The sequence below is a fragment of the Lycium barbarum genome, chromosome 7 (genome assembly GCF_019175385.1).
Source record: "Lycium barbarum isolate Lr01 chromosome 7, ASM1917538v2, whole genome shotgun sequence".
NCBI classification, from domain to species: domain Eukaryota; kingdom Viridiplantae; phylum Streptophyta; class Magnoliopsida; order Solanales; family Solanaceae; genus Lycium; species Lycium barbarum.
The window spans coordinates 5,378,676-5,397,111 of NC_083343.1; the positions used below are offsets into that span (position 1 = coordinate 5,378,676).

Below are 18,436 nucleotides of genomic sequence, written 5' to 3' on the forward strand. Positions count from 1 at the left end.
CATCTTTGCTACTAGAATTTTCAATACAAAATATTTTGAGGATGTTAAGGTAAAGTGCAAGACAAGAACTCCACATGCATGTCCCATGACTATATATTCAGTAGGGGTGGGCACAGTTTGGGCCAACCCGAAATCCAAATTGAAATTCGAATTTTTTAAATATTTGGTTTGAATATTTGGATTATGGATTAGATTTCGGATTTTATTTTTAAAATTTATGGATTTCGAATTGGATATGGATTTAGTGCTATGAATTGTTGGATATCCGAAAATCCGAAATTTTTATACCTTATATCTAGACCTACTTATATCATATGTGTCCAGTACTAATAAGTCTAGTTTCTAAACGTCCAATAGATTAGTACCTAAGGCCCTGCCCATTAAAATATTAAATCTAATATACAATTCTCTACTAAATCAAATATAATATAGGATTTTCTTACTTCTCAAGTCTCAAAAGTCTGACGTTAATGTCACTCACGACAGAGTTCTTTGTTATTTTTCCAGATGACTATTTAGATTTTATTTTGTTCATTTCCACTTTTCTAGATTTCTTTTATTTGGTATGGATTTACTATGTTGGACATGACTTGGATTTGTTATTCCTAATTTGAACTGGAAGGCTTTATTTACTGAGCAATTAAGATTTAGATTTACCTCTGTGGAACTAACACAAGAATTTCGTTCCTAATAAGTTTGTCTTAAGTCTCAAGAGTCAAATCCGAAATATACTAAAACCGAACTTAAAATATCCAATCCAATCCGAACTTATTTGGATTGGATTTGGATTGTAATTTCTTCAATCTGAAAGCCGAATATCCAAACCAAAAATTTCATATCGAATCCGATGGCCCGAATGCCCACCCCTAATATTTAGTACATGCTATGATTAATAGTTCATCAAAAAAAAATGTTGGGAAAATTTTCAGAGCAGGTAGAAATAAATGCACCAACAAGTGAAGTATGGAATCTCTATGGCACTCTTCAATTTGCTAAATTTGTTGTTGGAAAACTTCGACAGATTGCTGAAAAAGTTGAGCTAATTGAAGGCAATGGTGGCTCTGGTTCAGTCCTGCAAGTTTGTAAGTTATTTTATTTCAACATCCTCAAAAAAATCGGATAATAGTAATTTTAGTCTCTCAATTATTGCTAAATTTTGATCTTGATGTATCAGATATAGAAAATTTAACTTTTTTTTTAAAAAATAATGATAGTAATAGCATGGGCTAATCATTTTGTAGTCTTGTAAATGTAAAATAGTCACTATCCTTAGACTTTCACTCTTAGAAGTTAAAAATCTAGGCAGTTGCTATTTCTCAATCCAGAGACCTTGCTCATGAAGTAAATCATCGCACCTACGGTCCAACCAATTGGGAGAGAATCAGTCGATTCCTTTTCAGGAGCGATTCATCCTTCCCGAGCCAAGGAGTAGAGAGGGCAATTGAAGCAGTCGTCATCCTTCGCTCTTGTGCTAAAGGCTCTCTTTAAATCATCAAAAAAAAGAAAAGAAGGAACCGCTCGAATGGACCACACAACAATGGTTGTCTCCTAGCTGCAAAAAAAAAAATGGCTCCCAACTGAAAATTTCTCTCGAGAGTTAAAAAGTCTATTTTTTTTTTCAATTATAGGGGTTGAAAAGTGCTAATTTTCAACTAAAATTGGTTACATGTGAATTCCCCTTCAGCCTAATGTGTGTTGTTGGTCTTTTTATGTAGGAAATATACTACATTAAAACTATTTTTAAAAATATATTAAGCTCAAATATTGAGTAATAGTATTACACATGGATAATTTAAGTAGTCTAACGGTTAAGAATGACGTAAATTTGTAAAGAGTCATAAGCATAAGGATTAAAAGTGCAGTAATTCAATTAATTGAAGGTTTAATATGCTTAGTCAGATATCACTATGAGCAAAATCAAAATTTATAAATAATTGAGGGATCAAAATTGTTATTCTCCTCTTAGATTTCATTCCCTAGATTATTATTGTTTTTTTATTTTTTTTTATTTTTTTTGTGTGTGTAAATTTCTTTGGAATGGATTAAACGTGCTAGATAATTGTCCTGGTCTTTTTATTTTTATTTTTATGATATTTGGTTTTACTTTTTCTCTTAACACATTATCAAAATTGAATTTTCTTTTTCTTAAAATGAACATATAAATCTTGCGCCAATCCACATTAAAGTAATTGTGTCTCTTTTGATATATTTCTATTACAATTTTTTTTTCAAAAAAAATTGACTTGCATAATGAGATTTGGTACTTTGTTTGGACAAAATTATAATAGGGACACCTGGCGATGCTCCATATAAAGAGAACTTCATATCAATCGATGATGACAAACGGGTGAAGGTAGTAGAAATTTTTGAAGGTAGGATTTCTTGATCTTGGATTCAATTTCCATTTGATCAAGTGGGATGTGTTAGAGAAAGATGAAAATTCATGCCTTATCAAAATTACACTTGATTTTGAGACTAAAGATATTGAAAATAACCATCTTTCTATTGGTAACCTTCAAACCTTTGTGACCATCATGAAAGCTTCTGCTGACTATTTGAAGAACAAGTAAAAGCTAACACTTTTAAATTTTATTGGGATTCATGCATTTTCATATGTTGTGTAGCTATTGCTCTTTCAAGTGATGTATTCTATTATTTTTTGGTGTTAAATAAAACGTTGCATTGGGTCTTTTTCTTATTGTTAACTAGTGCATTTATCCGCGCTTCGCGCGGTTATTATTATTATTATTATTATTATTATTATTATTATTATTATTATTATTATTATTATTATTTTAGTATTATTAAAATCATAAAAAAATATGTATATAATTATTTTGCAGAAAGAGTTTGTACAAAATATTATAGATTAAATATGAAAAACTCAATCTAAAATGGTACATGTAAATTTAAATAAGAAAATCATATATAACCACCCAACATAGTAGAGTAGAACACTTCAAAAATAGAAATTTCAGATAAGATGAGGAAAAATAATGTGATAAAAAATTTGCATCTAAAGTATTTAAAATTTTTGTGCCATATATATGATGGTAAAAATTAGAAAAATATTCATATAAATAATAAATTCTAGCCGCGCTTCGCGCAGTTATAAAAGAATTTTAAGATCTAAAATCTAAATATTTTTGTTAGAATTAGAACTTCTTAATCTAATGTTTTGAAACTTAGATTTTAGTGTGCATATGTAGGCATTTTACTACATAATTGTTGATCTAATTCTATAGTGGATACAGTTATACAGGTGTTTTGAATAGTTATTTAAACTTTTGTTTTTCTAAAGTTTCTTCTATTCAAATAAAAAAAAAAGAAAGGAAAAGTAGAAAAAAGTAAAAGAAAAGAAGAAGAAAAGAGATTAAATAGCAAAGCAAGTTTTCGCTATGTATTTCTTTATTTTCCGATCATGGTTCTTTTTTTTTCTTTTTCTTTTATAATATTCCTTAATCTCATACATCTGAATTCTGCTCCCAAAAAATGAGTACTATTTTCCTTATTTTCTTTTTCGCCCCTAAGCAAAATAATCCATTGTCACATATCAATTTAAGATAATCAAGAATTTTTATATTCAATAAATAGTTAAAAGGATTACTCTATCCGAAAGAGTATTTAAAATGAATATATATCTAAAAGCCTGTAGATTATGCAAAATTATTGATTTAATTTGACTTTGTTAAAATATGAAAAGAGCTGGGAAAAAAACTCCCTCTGTTTCAACCACTTGACTTATGTGAAAAGAAGGAAAAGATTTTGGATAACAATCAACGGGTTTTTCATATAAGATTTTGAGTGACATGTTATAAAGGCAAATTTCATATTTCTTGGAACTAATTCTTAATTATGGCAGAATCATTCAGAGATATACGTTGCATTCTTAATGATTGTATTTATTTTCTTTCCTTTTTCTAATCAATTCTGAAGTGTAAACACATTTTGTCCCAAATATAATGTTCATTCGAACCATAATTATAAAATATGTACATTTGTGGCTTAAAAAATATATTCCGATAAACATTTCTTACCTTCAAATTTATAGGTCTATTCCAGTGCTTCTAGTTATCTCTCACTTGTTCCTGAATATTATTTCCAAACCCACCGGAATTTTACTGTTAAGAGAATTAAGATAGAGAACGCCAAAGTTTTGTGATTTGATGTGACAGAGAAGAAAGTAAATATCATATTAAAGAGGCGAAGGATTGACCTGCGAGGCTGGGCCACCATAACTCCGCCACTTCTGCATTTACCGCCAGTTTCATGGTCGCACAACTATTTTTTACAGCTTTAAAGTTGCTACTACTTTTTTTTTCCAAATCTTTCCTCCTTTACATCTTTCAGATTAGGTCTCAATTAGTTCTTCTCGTTTTTGTTTTCTTCATCCCTTTTTTATTATCTTTCTCTCCTACTCTAGTGTTAACTGTGTTTTTTTTTTCCATTCAGAATGAGTAGTTAACTATGTTTTGGTAGCATATATGTGTGGAAACTTGAAAGTTTTCTTGAATCTTTCGTTTGATCCAGTGTATAACGGCTTCTTAATCCTTGTTAATTGTGTCATTTAATGCTAAGATGAAAACTGAAATGGAGGTATCAATTGGTGTGTCCTCTTTCTTTTTTAGAATTTTTTCTTACCTTTGTTGTGTTGTTTTTGAAGCATAAAAATCCAAAAAAAGGAGAAAAAAGATAAATGCCAATGGAGGCCATAGAGAGGTGCCACATAGGATTGTCTATGCCTAGCTTTATATTATATATAGATTTTGACTTGTACCGTTGCAGTGAGACGAATAAGCAAAGTTCACTTCTTACTTATTTAAGATTTTGGGATGTATGATCATATTTTTTTTTTTGAAAACTATATCTCATCAACTCCAATCATATGACTTCATTTCAATTAATTTAGCTCAATCTTTTTTCGATATCCGTTTTGGAGCCCTATTAATCAATTGTCTCAGGAGTATCCTGCTTTGGGGAAACACTCCCTACTAAGAGCCCGTTTGGATTGGCTTATAAGTTGGCTTATAAGCTGTTTTCAGCTTTTTTGAGTGTTTGGCTGACCAGCTTAAAGTCATTTTATGCTTAAAATAAGCTCAAAAAAATAATTGGACCCATTTGACTTAGTTTATCTAAAGCAGCTTATAAGCTGTTTCAGCTTATAAGCCAAAAAAAATAAGTTGGACTACCCCAACTTATTTTTTTCAGCTTATAAGCTGCAAACAGCTTTAAGCTGTAAGCCAATCCAAACGGGCTCTAAAGGCGTTATACATTTTCATGGCTCGAACTCAAAACCTTTAGTTAAGGATGAAGGGATACTAACAACTCCACCAAGGGATACTAACAACTCCACCACAACCTTTAGTGATGAACTCAAATCTTTAAAAATAAAAGGTCTAACGAATTTTCTCTAGATGCATCTATTTAATCTAATTCTGAATTTATATCTAATATATAGTGTATTAATATATTAATTGTGCTAAAGATTTTCAATCTATTTTCACTAAGTTTGTTTAGCAAAATATTAGAGCTAAACATACTTTTCCATTTTCCTCTCACCTTTAAAGTAGGTAAAATTGAAATAAACCTATATACTTTGGAATTTGATCATTTACATGCGAAGAGACTTGAATCTTCGTACTTTAAAGACAATTAATCATAATTATGTAATATAAATTATTTTGTTAAAAAATATTGATCTCTACTGCTCCCGCAAATTGTGATGTCTCGGTTTCCATTGGTCGGTCTGCTATCCGAACAAATCTTTGTCCAACCAATCTTAATATTACGTTTTGGCAAAGGCAAAAGATTGTAACAAAATGCAATTTCCAAAAGAAGGCAAAGGTGTTCACTCAACAAATCTTAAGATACAGTGGGCTTGTTCAGATAGAAGGGCAAAACGAGTAAACAGCAGCCCAGGCGCAACTAAGAAAGCTATTTGTCCCTCATCGTTTGCAGAAAGCTTTTTTGCTTTGTTTATTTAACAGAAGAGTATCAAATACGTCTGTCCATCCGGAGACATCTGATAAAATTGGAACGATACAGAGAAAATTAACATGCCTCTTGCGTTTGCAGTGTTAATTATAGGGAAGAGGATTTTTATGTATTTGGAAATTAATTAATGTTGATGACTTCTGTTTCATAGTTTTTTCTTCTTATGTGAGTTGGGTTAATTGCTTCGAAATGGGAAAGAGGAAGTGAATAGAAAGTGCAGATTAGTATGTCCATATATTTGGAATCTTCATTTTACCTTGATCTACCTAAGTAAAATGGTTTTACATGGTTGTTATGTTGCTTGGATTTTCAAAGACACTATGAATGCAGTGACGGACCTAGAATTTTTAACAAGTGGATTCAATCTATAAGAAATATATAAATAACACTGTATATACATATATATTTTTTAAAAACAGATTAAATATACATGTATATACAGTGTTATATTTCAACAAAGTGGATTCATATGAACCCACTTGAAACCACATAGGACCGCCCCCGTATGAATGTGTGTCGAATTCTTCAATAGTTACGCATTTTTTTAAGATTCGACGTGGTTGTGGCAACTTTTTTGGAAGGTTTGAGCAAACCATAGCATGGCTGCATATGGTTCTTTAAACTCTACCGGAATTTGAATGTACCCGTATTTATCCATGACCGGTTCCCAATTTAATCTAATATAAGGTTCAGTTACATATGTGGAAGAAAAACGAATAACGTCCTCTTTCAGCATGGCAATAAGTCTACAAGACAAGCTAGAAAAGGCAGTGCATAATTTGTTATTATAACTTGAGAATTAAGTGTTAATTATAATTGTTGCTAGTATTGTTGCTATTTTTAGGTCAATTACTTAAAAGCAGGTAAAACTAGAAGGTAATATAGATGGAAGAATTGATTTGGAAAGCTCAAGCACAAGATGTGGGCATCGGCATTGAAGGACATCCAGTCTTTACGAAATCTAAACCAGCAACGATTACTGTATAGAGAGAAAATTGAGTTTTGACTATGAGCCTGTTCGGATGAGTTTATAACTTAATTATGGCTTAAAAACAAGTACTTAAAATCTTACCCAAACACTTCAAATGTGCTTAAAAGCTATTTTGGCTTAAAATTAAAGTACCTAAAATAAGCCAATCCAAACAGGCCCTATATTGCATAGAGCTCGATGCCTAACACCGTTGTGTATATCCGGAAACCATTGGAACGATATGGGGTTGATTAGCAGGGCTATTGTGCAAGGATGATATGCACACGTAAGATATGGCCAAATTTGTTATGAACTATATTGTTTTGCATCTCATATATATAGGATGTGTGCCAAACAAGCTACTTGGCTTCCTGATGTAGTGGAATTTGAGAAGCAAAATTAGCTAAAAACTAAGGTAAGCTAAAGCTGTACTAAAGAGAGCTAAAGGTTGATTTTCATTGATAAACTCTAAAATGGTTATACCAACAAAATATATACTAAAGAATTCTAGCTACCTAATGGGTCTAAAAGTAACTATTACAAAAAGAATTGGGTTAAAATGCATAACTAAAGAGCTACATTTAAGGAAATCTGATCATAATTAATGAAACTAATTGTGTCCTCCTTCCCAAGATCAAGTTTCCAGCAGGTTGTACTCCACCAGTTGCACCAGGTAAAACCACCCAAGCATTAGCTCATCTCCCATAACATAGCTCCTGAATTCATATTGCATCCCTCCACACACACACCCCTCTTTTTCTTGATATCATCTCATTAGTTATATCTCGGCATGTATGGTATTTACAAATCAAAGAAATATGCTTTGTGAGTTTACTTTTGTGTGGTGGTCGTGGTGGAAAGATAAGTAGATAAGGTATAGCATTTGATGGCTTCAGGAAAAAACTAGGTTCATACAGCCCCAAAAGGTGATTCTTAGGTACTAAGGTACCTTGATGCACATTCACCATCAGGCTGTTGTTTTGAGACTGGCCTCACGTATATCTCACGCGCAGGGGAGCAAATCGTGCGCGAGATCACTCCCTTTTACTAGCTTTTTACAAGCTCAATAATACACAATTCAATAGAAGAAGGAAGAAAGTTAATTTCACAACAATGAAGGATAAAATGTCTTTCGCATAAGACAAGAATGAATAAAAAGAGGGATCACAAAGATTCTTTGGCTCTGCATTATCTAAACAAGAGAAAACGACCATAACTCCAACATTATCTTAGTCAACAGTAATTGTGAAAGATATGGTCTTGTACATGTTGTTTTGTTTATTATGATGGTTTAATAGTTGTTTTATTTATTATGATGGTTTAAAAGTTGATTATTCATGATTTCAAAGCGAGCCACCACTTTCTTATGATGCTTCATACTCTCTCTGTCCCAAAAAGATTATCCTCCTTTTCTGTTAGTCTGTCCCAAAAAGATTGTCTCCTTTCTATAATTAGATACAATTTAACTTTATGAGATGATTTACAGCTACACAAATATCTAAGGCTTATTTTTTACCACACATTTCAAAAGTCTTCCTTTATTTCTTAAACTTTGTGTCAAGTCAAAAGAGGACAATCTTTTTGGGACGGAGGGAGTAGATAATATTTTTCCAGGGAAACTGAGGGAGTGGTTTTTTCAAATCAAACAAAAGTTAGGATGAGAGACAAATGAAAGAGAGAAGTAAGGGTGAGAAACTTGACAATTCAAGAGAGAAAAAAGGAGAGGAAGTGATGAGTGAACATACACGATGGTGAAAAACAAGATAGTACACAACGAGGCGTTTGTAGTCCAACTGTTAGGATAATTGCCTTCCAAGCAATAAACCCGGGTTCAACTCTAGGCAGTAGCATATGCTTGTTGGTTTCTTATTGTTTAAGTGCAAAACAGTGTCGTAGACTACCCGTTGGACTAAAAACGCCTTGTTGTGATATATTGTCCTGTTTTTCACTATTGTTTCTTTTTACTCATCACTTCCTCTCCTTTTTCCTCTCTTGAATTGTCAAGTTTCTCACCCTTGTTTCTCTCTTTCCTTTGTCTCTCATCCTCACTTTAAGTTGTGTATTGTCCTGTTTTGCACTATTGTGTCTTTTGACTTATCATTTTCTCTCCTTTTTCCTCTCTTGAATTGTCGAGTTTCTCACCCTTGTTTCTCTCTTTCCTTTGTCTCCCATCCTCACTTTAAGTTGTGTATTGTCCTGTTTTGCACTATTGTGTCTTTTGACTCATCATTTTCTATCCTTTTTCCTCTCTTGAATTGTCGAGTTTCTCACCCTTATTTCTCTCTTTCTTTTGTCTCTCATCCTCACTTTAAGTTGTGTACTGTCCTGTTTTGCACTATTGTGTCTTTGCACTCATCATTTCCTCTCCTTTTTCCTCTCTTGAATTGTCAAGTTTCTTACAGTTGTTTCTCTCTTTCTTTTGTCTCTCATCCTCACTTTGTTGTGTACTGTCTTGTTTTGCACTATTGTGTCTTTTCACTCATCACTTCCTCTCTTGAATTGTCAAATTTCACCCCCTTGTTTCTCTCTTTCTTTTGTCTCTCATCCTCACTTTAAGTTGTGTTCCGTCTTGTTTTGCATTATTGTGTCTTGGGAAAAGGTGCAAATATACCCCTCAACTTTGCGATTTAAAGCAGATATGCCCCTCGTTACAAAAGTGGTGCATATATACCCCTGTCGTTACAAAAATGGTGCAAATATACCCCTGCAGTTACAAAATGGTGCAAATATACCCTTTTCACTAACGGATTTTTTAAAAAAAATCATTTAATTTATTTTTTAATTAAAAAAAAGTCTACCTATATTTTCTTTAGTAGACACAATTTTCTAAAGCCACATGCTAATTTTTTTTTTCTGGTGGGTCGGGTCTGGTAAGTTTAAAAAAATATCTCCGTGACTTTAAAAAAATAAGTCTACCCATTTTTTTAAACTTGGTCCAGTAAATCATTTACTTGACATAATTCTATCACTCAACTGGACTTTTAGAGGAGATCTCATATCTGGCTACTGGGTATTATGGATGCTGGGAATCTATAATTTGATCCTCGTACTTGATACTTTTAGATTTCATTCTAGTCCTCTTATATATAAGCCATCACCTTAGGTTGTGATCCTTTGGTGTGGGGGATTAGGTTTGACTCCAAACATGTCTATTAATGCAAAAAATTACATATGCTAGAGGAGAACATGGACTAAAACCTCTAACCAAAGGATATCTGCACATATATTTCCAAAAAAACAGTGGAAGGATTAAGCCTATGCCATATCCTTCCCTAATTAGTAATTATTTACTTTCAACTTAAAAAGATACTCCCACCGTTTCAATCTATGTGAACTCATTTGACTGGGCACGACATTTAAGAAAGAGGGAAGACTTTTAAAACTTGTAGTTCAAAATAAGTCATGGAGATATTATTTTTTTAAAGTCACAGAGATATTTTTTTAAACTTACCAGACCCGACCCACCAGAAAAAAAAATTACCATGTGGCTTTAGAAAATTGTGTCTACTAAAGAAAATATAGGTAGACTTTTTTTTAATTAAAAAATAAATTAAATGATTTTTAAAAAAATTCCGTTAGTGAAAAGGGTATATTTGCACCATTTTGTAACTGCAGGGGTATATTTGCACCATTTTTGTAACGGCATGGGTATATATGCACCACTTTTGTAACGAGGGGCATATCTGCTCTAAATCGCAAAGTTGAGGGGTATATTGGCACCTTTTCCCTTGTGTCTTTTCACTCATCACTTATTCACCTTTTTCCTCTCTTGAATTATCAAGTTTCTCACCCTTGTTTCTCTCTTTCTTTTGTCTCTCATCCTCACTTTAAGTTGTGTATTATCCTGTTTTGCACTTTTGTGTCTTTTCACTCATCACTTCCTCTCCTTTTTCCTCTCTTGAATTGTCAAGCTTCTCACCCTTGTTTCTCTCTTTCTTTTGTCTCTCGTCCTCACTTTAAGTTGTGTACTGTCCTGTTTTGCACTATTGTGTCTTTTCACTCATCACTTCCTCTCCTTTTCCTCTCTTGAATTGTCAAGTTTCTCACCCTTGTTTCTCTCTTTCTTTTGTCTCTCATCCTCACTTTAAGTTGTGTATTGTCTTGTTTTTCACTATTGCGTCTTTTCACTCATCACTTCCTCTCCTTTCTCCTCTCTTCAAGTTTCTTACCCTTGTCTTTTTCTTTCTTTTATCTCTCATCCTCACTTTAAGTGCAAAACAAGACAGTACACAACAAGGCGTTTGTAGTCCAACGGTTAGGATAATTGCCTTCCAAGTAATAGACCCGGGTACGTAGTCCAACAGTTTCTAATTACTCCTATAGTTAAGTATATCGGGTTGATTGCTTCGAAATGAGCCAGAGAAAATGAATGTAAGATGCAAATTAGTACATGCGTTTCTGGACTCTTTTTGCCTTGATCCACCTATGTCAAATGGTATTACATGGTTGCACATATACTTTATATGGTTCTTGAAAACTCTATTAGAAATTGAATGTATCCACCTCCGAACCATTCACATATCCATGACTTGCTCCCAATCTTATCTAATGTAATATAGGGTAAGTTCAGTTACATATGTGGAAGAAAAAGGAATAACATCCTCTCTCAGCTCATGGTGTGCCTAGCAATAGCTATACAAAACAAGGTAAAAAGTCAGTGCACAACTATAACTATAAGTTGAGAAATAAACAATTGATTTTTGTTTATAATTGTAGCTGCTGTTGCTAATTTTTAGGTCAATTACTAGAAGAACCCACAAGGTGATTCTTGGGTATTGAGGTAGTGAGATTACACCCTTTGAAAGCATGTGATCGTCCAATTCATAGGGAGATTTCAACCCTTAACATTAGCAAAAGCTAAAGCAAAAATATTATAGACTTCCTTTGGAGCTAGTGGTTCATTTGCTCTAGAGATTTTTAAAATAAGTGATCCTTTTTACATAGATATATTACCTGATAGTTTATACTTGTTCGAGTTAAAATCCTTTACATGTATATGCGCCTTGTGCCATACATAAATATAAGACTTTCCTTTTTATTGTTTCTTGTTCATATATGAATCTAGCAAACAGTTAGGATAATTTCCTTCCAACCAATAGACCCGCGATCAACTCCTGGTTACTGGTTAACGCAAGTAATCAAATATTCTAAATCATAGGTTCAAACCTCAACTATCACATTCTAATTTTTGGAACCGCCACAGCAGCTGACATGCTTTGTGTCCCTAGCACATTCACCTCTATCCAATCAAATGGTGGTGGTCGACTGGTCATAGTGGAGAATCAATGGCTGATAGATAAAAACTTACTGACGTGGGCGTTCACATCAATCCAATAAATGTATGAGAACAGTAAAAACCGAGACTGTACACAACAAGGCGTTTGTAGTCCAACGGTTAGGATAATTGCCTTCCAAGCAATAGACCCGGGTTCGACTCCCGGCAGACGCATCTGCTTTTTGGTTTTCTTATTGATAAGTGCGAAACAGTGTCGTTTACTACATTGCAAACTTAAAAAAAAAAAAAAGTTTTACGAAAAGATTTGATTTTTCTCATGCATGAATCACATTCATAGTTTTTTTTTTTTTTTTTTTTTTTAAAGATTGGTTCGCTCAGTCAAGTTAAGCCACCAGGTGCCGATCCGTCCCTCCAAGGTTTGGGGCATGTAATTAGGTCGTTTAACAACGTAGTCGTTTTGTAAGACCATAATAAAAATGCAGTTTTTGTTTTTCTTTTAGACGAATACAATATTGCGATTTTTTCACGGAACCCGATTGGTTTCTATGATCACCTCCATTTCGCTTGCACGCATCGATAGGGAACCCAAAGAAGAGCTAGAAAAAGGAAAGCGGTACCAACACTTAATAGCTCCATTTCTTGTTCCTGAGCGGAAGGTACTCTCAACCCCTGATACATTGCTATTTCTTAGGCCGCATTTTAGACGACCATGCAATGAAAAAAAAAAGGCCCAAACAAAAAGGATGGTCTATTACAGCTCAACCATGGTGAAAGCATAATTTGGAAGATTGAGATTCTTCCTCATACCAAGAAATTATCGAGGATCAGTTGGCACACGTTTAAATTCAGTGACTAATTATGCCCTAATACTTTTCTCCACTTAAATATCTAAGTTTTGTGATTGCAGCTCGTCACGTACGCCTAACTAGCAGATTCTAAGAGTTTGCACTCTTTCTACCGAACTAAGCCCCAAGGGCAATTTTTAAGATTGACATCTTCAACCGAATAGGACGAGTAGAAAAGCAAAACCCAAAAAAACGTGTTAGGCAGATAAATCTAATGTGTCTCTGTCAAAAGACCTCATAATTCATCTCTAAAAAGACTATCATAAAATTTATTCAAACTCGCCTAAAACTAGATCGATTGTATTTGTGGATAATATAAAGAGATTTTTGGCTCTCCTTTAGTGAGCGATAAAGTAAAAATAATCCCCTTAATAGTTGTAGGGTCTATAAGCAAATGTACTACATAATAATTAATGTCTTAAACATCATTTGGAGTATAAATTAAACTCAAGGGCGAGGCCTAGTGGTTAATGAAGTGATTTGAGAATCATGAGGTCTCAGGATTTCCTAACAGAGGCAAAAAAAAAAAAAAAATACTAGGTGGTTATGTTTATTTGATATGTATTAATAATTTATCCAAAACCCAGTAACCAAGAGAAATTGTGATTCAGAACTCATAAATAAAAAATATCAATTCGGCCTCTATTTATAAGTTGCAAAACTATGTGATCGATCTACTTGTGACTTTGAGCTTATTTTGACTTATAAGCATGTTTACGAAACATGTAGATAAACCAAAAAAATATTTATTAGTAGCGACTTTTACTTGACCACTTTTGACATTACACTCATTTTAAGAATTAATAAATGAAGTATGTATTTTACCTTATTAATTGGTGTATAGTCTCAATAAATTTGGGAGATGATTTGAAAATGAATAATTAATGTTAAGGGTAAAACAAGGGGAAAAAAATTGTCTTTCTCTTGATATGTTAAAGTGGACAAGTAAAAATAGAAAATTATTTTTAGTATAGTGGACAAGTAAAAGAACGGAGGGAGTATTTAATTAGCCCCAACTTATGGGACACAATTTTCTACAGCCAAGATTGAATTCTGGGACCCTCCTGCAATTTGCTTTTCTTCTGTTTTCTCAAAAAACTTACTAATCTTCAAATTCAAACTTGGCGAGTGCAGCCCATTGACAGAGTTGCCTAATTTTTATTTTGACTTCAAAATCCCTCATAACAAATCAGTTATATTTCTCTACCTAATCAAAAGTTTCACTCCTATAAATGCCACTAGAAAAACTAAAACAAGCATAAACAAGCTCATAACATATTCTTTCACGAACTATCGCTTGCTAAAAAAGCTGCGTATATTGCCTCTGTGCTCTGCCAATATCATTAGAAGGATGAAGGGGACAATTTCAGATGAGATAGAAGTGAATGTGCCTGCAAATGTAGCATGGGAGCTCTATGGCACATTGCATCTATCTAGGTTCATTGTGCAAGAGTTGCCTACTCTTCTTAACAAAGTTGATGTAGTTGAAGGTGATGGTAGTACTGGAACCGTCCTCAAAATCACTTTTCCTGAAGGTACGTAAAACCATATCATAATCTCAAACACTGATGTTTACCGAGATAAGATATATTATGTCATTTTTACAATCTGAACAGAAGAATATAGTCCTACAAAGATCTTATGTTTTCATTTACAGATGTCCTACGTTATTTTTTTGCTGATCGTTTGTGAAAAAAGATCATACAACTAAAATCACACTTGTATTTATTAGAGCTAAACCTCTTGTATTTATTAGAGCTAGAAGCTCCGCCAGAAGCAAGAAAGATGAGGTCGCTTTGCTTCTTAGACAAAGCTAATTTCGTACTTACGAGCTCGTGTAGTACTCAGCGCTACAACCAAGTGTAGTGTGGTAGAGTAGTAGACACTTCTAGGCCCCTTTCCCGGTTACTGGATCACTCCAGTGCTTTGGGTAATACGAACCCCCGTGGAAATCATCCAACATAAAATTGTATAAGACCTTAGTGATTAACCCATTGTATGGGATGTTGACAAAATATTTCATTCATTTGACAATCAAATCTATTTTTTCTATATTGATTTTTTTTTTTTTTTGTTAAAACAGGTACACCAGGAGTACCTTATTTCAAGGAGAGATTCAACATAGTGGATGATGAGAAAAGATACAAGCAATCACAGGTGATTGAAGGTGGATATGTTGATCTTGGCTATACTTTTTATGGAATAAGGTTTGAGGTGAATGAGAAGGATGAAAATTCATGCATTACAAAGTTTACAGTGAGTTATGAAGTGGAAGATGTGAAGCTTGCAAGTCATGCATTCACAATGGTTGAGCCATTGCAGACTGTTATCAGATCTGCCAAGACTTATTTGACAAACAAAACACATAATTGAGTCCCTCAAGTCATATCATTTTAATTGAGAAGACCGAATTTCTATTTTTTATTTCCATCAAATTCAACAGTACTTCAGCTGGCTAGACTAAAGAAAGCTACATTTATGTAATGCAAAAATAACATTATCATCTTCTTGTTAGTTTGTTGTCCTTTTTTCCTATTTTAACTTGGATATCCCTCTTTGCTGAGTATCGCTCGAACGGAGCTTCATTAGTCTGCGAATTTCAGTGAGCCTTTTTTTTTATGACCGAGAAATTCATCTGGAGCCAATTCTCTAGACCAATCGCAACCGAAACTCGGGCAAGATGGGTCCATCCCTCTACCTTTCTCCACTTAAGTACCAGAGTTAGTTGCTTGGTGCAGGGCTTGGGCCTGTGACTTAAGATACAAGTCCCTCTGTTTGCCAATTGAAGTTATAGATAAGAAATTCCTCAAGTAACCTACCTAAGAATTGTCTAACGATGAGCAAACAATGAACAATCCACATGGATATAGGAAAACATATGAGAGAGATAAATGAATGTCACAAAAAGAACATTTTCTGAAACACATTATTTTCCAATTCAAATAACCACACCACGTATGCATAAGCATAACCATACTATACCCATCTGATATAATTTGAACATACCAAAATAACTCCCACTCTATAATCACTTTATCCTGCCCATTCCAAGTAATTAAACTGAATTTAAGCAAAGAACTAAGTACCAAACAGAAGTCAGCCTTTAAAGTTGCCTTTTTTTTTTTTCTTTAATTTCTAACACCAAACAACAGAAATGTTCTTTTAAATTTTAACACTTCCTTCTGATTAAACGTTAAATTATATGTTCACAACATTTATTACCCAATTTGGGAAGTATTTGACATGTAAATTGATATACAATTATAAAAAGAGAAAGCCTTTGCCATTTGAGCTAAATCTTGCAACCCCAAATAGCTCACAAAAAATAAGAATCTCAAATACAATCTTCATTATACACTTCCGAAACTTAAACTTTGCAACAGTATAATCACCGTTTTCAAACACTAGAAAACGAAAACTGACCTCCGGTAAAATTTCAACATAATAGGACGAGAAAAATGAAAAAAATACTCCCTCTGTTTCAGTTTATTTGTGTTACTTTCCTTTTTAGTCTGTTTTAAGAAAAAATGCTTCTTTCCTTTTTTGACAGCTCTCATGTTCAAGACCACACAATTAAAGGTCATTGTGGTACACAATCTTTCATTTAGGAACATAAGATTCGGAAGTTATTTTTACTTTCTTAACCTTCATATCAAGTTAGAAACCACACAAATAAATTGAAAGGGGGAGTATTTTTTCACCGAAGCATCACCGCTGACGATCGGAAACGTAAACTAACCTCAGGTGAAAATTTCGACTTAATAGGAAGAGCAAAAAAGTATTTTTTTTTTTTTTTTTTTAACCAGAGCATCACCGCTGACGATTGGAAACGGACCTCTAGTAAAACTTTCAACATATTAAGACGAGTCAAAAAAAATTTTTTTTTTTTTGTTAAACCGGAGCATCTGAAAAAAATTTGGACCATTTCTCAATTTGTGCGTGTCATTCTTGCGCAGGAGCCATGCTAATCTTCTCTGTATCGTTCCAATTTTATCAGATGTCCCTGAAGGGACAAAGCGAGTTGTTAATGGTGCGCAATATAAACTCAGTTACGAAGCTTCTGCATTCGATGTGGGAAATCTAGCTTGCTTAGTCTGGTGTTTTCGCTGGAACGGGCCTAAATTCATGCTTTCATCTTTTCAATTTAATCTGAACGAAGCCCAGTTGAGCCTGGACTTAATCGTAATGGGCCAGCCTCTTTCTTATCTTACTTCACTGGACAAAATGTATTTGCTGGGGTCATTTGCACTTTTGTCTGCATTTTGTGCTGGTCTTTAGTTTTTGCCCTTCAAATGGGTTGGTCTTTAAATTTTGTCCTTCTAAATCGAACTTATGCCTATAGGGACATAAGTTACGCGTTATAATATCATAAGTTTTGTCGGCGCCCTTAAAGAACTTATGGCCCTATATGCATAAGTTCGATTTTGAAGGGCCCATTTTATGGACAGACTGTGCAATTACTTCCTTTTTATGCTACGATATAATTTTGTTCTCCATACAGAGGAAAATGCTAAAAAGGAGTTGAGTGTATTTGGGAAGGTGATTTTTGGTCTTCCCTCGAAGATTGAGAGAAAAAGTTTAAAGAAAAAAAAAAAGATGTAATATGTTTTGATTGTACAAGTGTAGTTACATAATTAATCTTTTACTAGGTAATTAAAATACATGTACATATATAAGACATTAATTGTTACAAGTTATTAAGTATTTAAAACACATACTTCTAAAAGTATACGTGTAAAGCGCCAAAGCGCCTTTAGGCTAGCTTGGTTCTCTTATTCCTTGGTCCGATGTACTTGAGATTTTGGATCTTCTAATTATTGCAATTGCCTTGCTTCTAGTATTTCCAAACTGAAAAAAAATATTAACCATAAGTGTAGTAGTCAACTTGGGATCTCATGCATGATCTGTTAAACGCTCGAGATTAAATGAAGCTCGTTTAAAAGGATCTTGTAGTGAAAAAACGATCAAAATAGTTTCGCACCTCCATAACAAGCTCACTCTTGCTAAATGTTTGATCAATACGTTATTTATCATGCTATGAACAATATAATCATTTGCTTGGCCTACCGAACAGAGCTCGATAACGGATTGAGGACTATATTTTCTTTGGATAGCTTATACCAACCCAATTTTAGACTCCTTTTTTCATACTCAAGTGCAAATTGAAAAACTTTTCGAAGCTGCACTTGTGGACAACGATTATTTTCGTAAGTTTTTCTTTAATGTATGCAATCCCACACAATTCAATAACAAAAAGCAAATCAAAATAATTGATTCATTTAGATGAAAAAAAGAAAATTTTATTTTTTTAGTTTATATTTGTTATAATTGATATCTTAAATTCAGATAAATTGTATCTCGTAAAATAATAACTTATATCGTAAAAAGGTA

At 33.4% G+C, this 18,436-nt stretch overlaps 1 protein-coding gene and 3 non-coding genes across 4 annotated transcripts; 3 read left to right on the forward strand and 1 right to left on the reverse strand.

Annotated features, from left to right (window-relative positions):
• The first annotated feature begins 6,002 nt into the window (after positions 1–6,002).
• LOC132604710 (U6 spliceosomal RNA) lies at positions 6,003–6,109 on the forward strand. The gene has a single exon (XR_009568816.1). It is a non-coding gene; the product is annotated as a U6 spliceosomal RNA (small nuclear RNA).
• A 6,232-nt stretch (positions 6,110–12,341) lies between these two features.
• Positions 12,342–12,413, forward strand: TRNAG-UCC (transfer RNA glycine (anticodon UCC)). Its single transcript has one exon. It is a non-coding gene; the product is annotated as a tRNA-Gly (tRNA).
• Positions 12,414–14,218: 1,805 nt separating this feature from the next.
• On the forward strand, positions 14,219–15,602 carry LOC132602081 (norbelladine synthase-like). The gene is made up of 2 exons (XM_060315101.1): positions 14,219–14,580; positions 15,129–15,602. The coding sequence occupies exons 1-2, from the start codon at positions 14,397–14,399 to the stop codon at positions 15,416–15,418; spliced, it is 474 nt and encodes a 157-aa protein (XP_060171084.1). The 5' UTR covers positions 14,219–14,396; the 3' UTR covers positions 15,419–15,602.
• A 1,353-nt stretch (positions 15,603–16,955) lies between these two features.
• LOC132604683 (U6 spliceosomal RNA) lies at positions 16,956–17,058 on the reverse strand. The gene has a single exon (XR_009568797.1). It is a non-coding gene; the product is annotated as a U6 spliceosomal RNA (small nuclear RNA).
• Between the last annotated feature and the right edge of the window lie 1,378 nt (positions 17,059–18,436).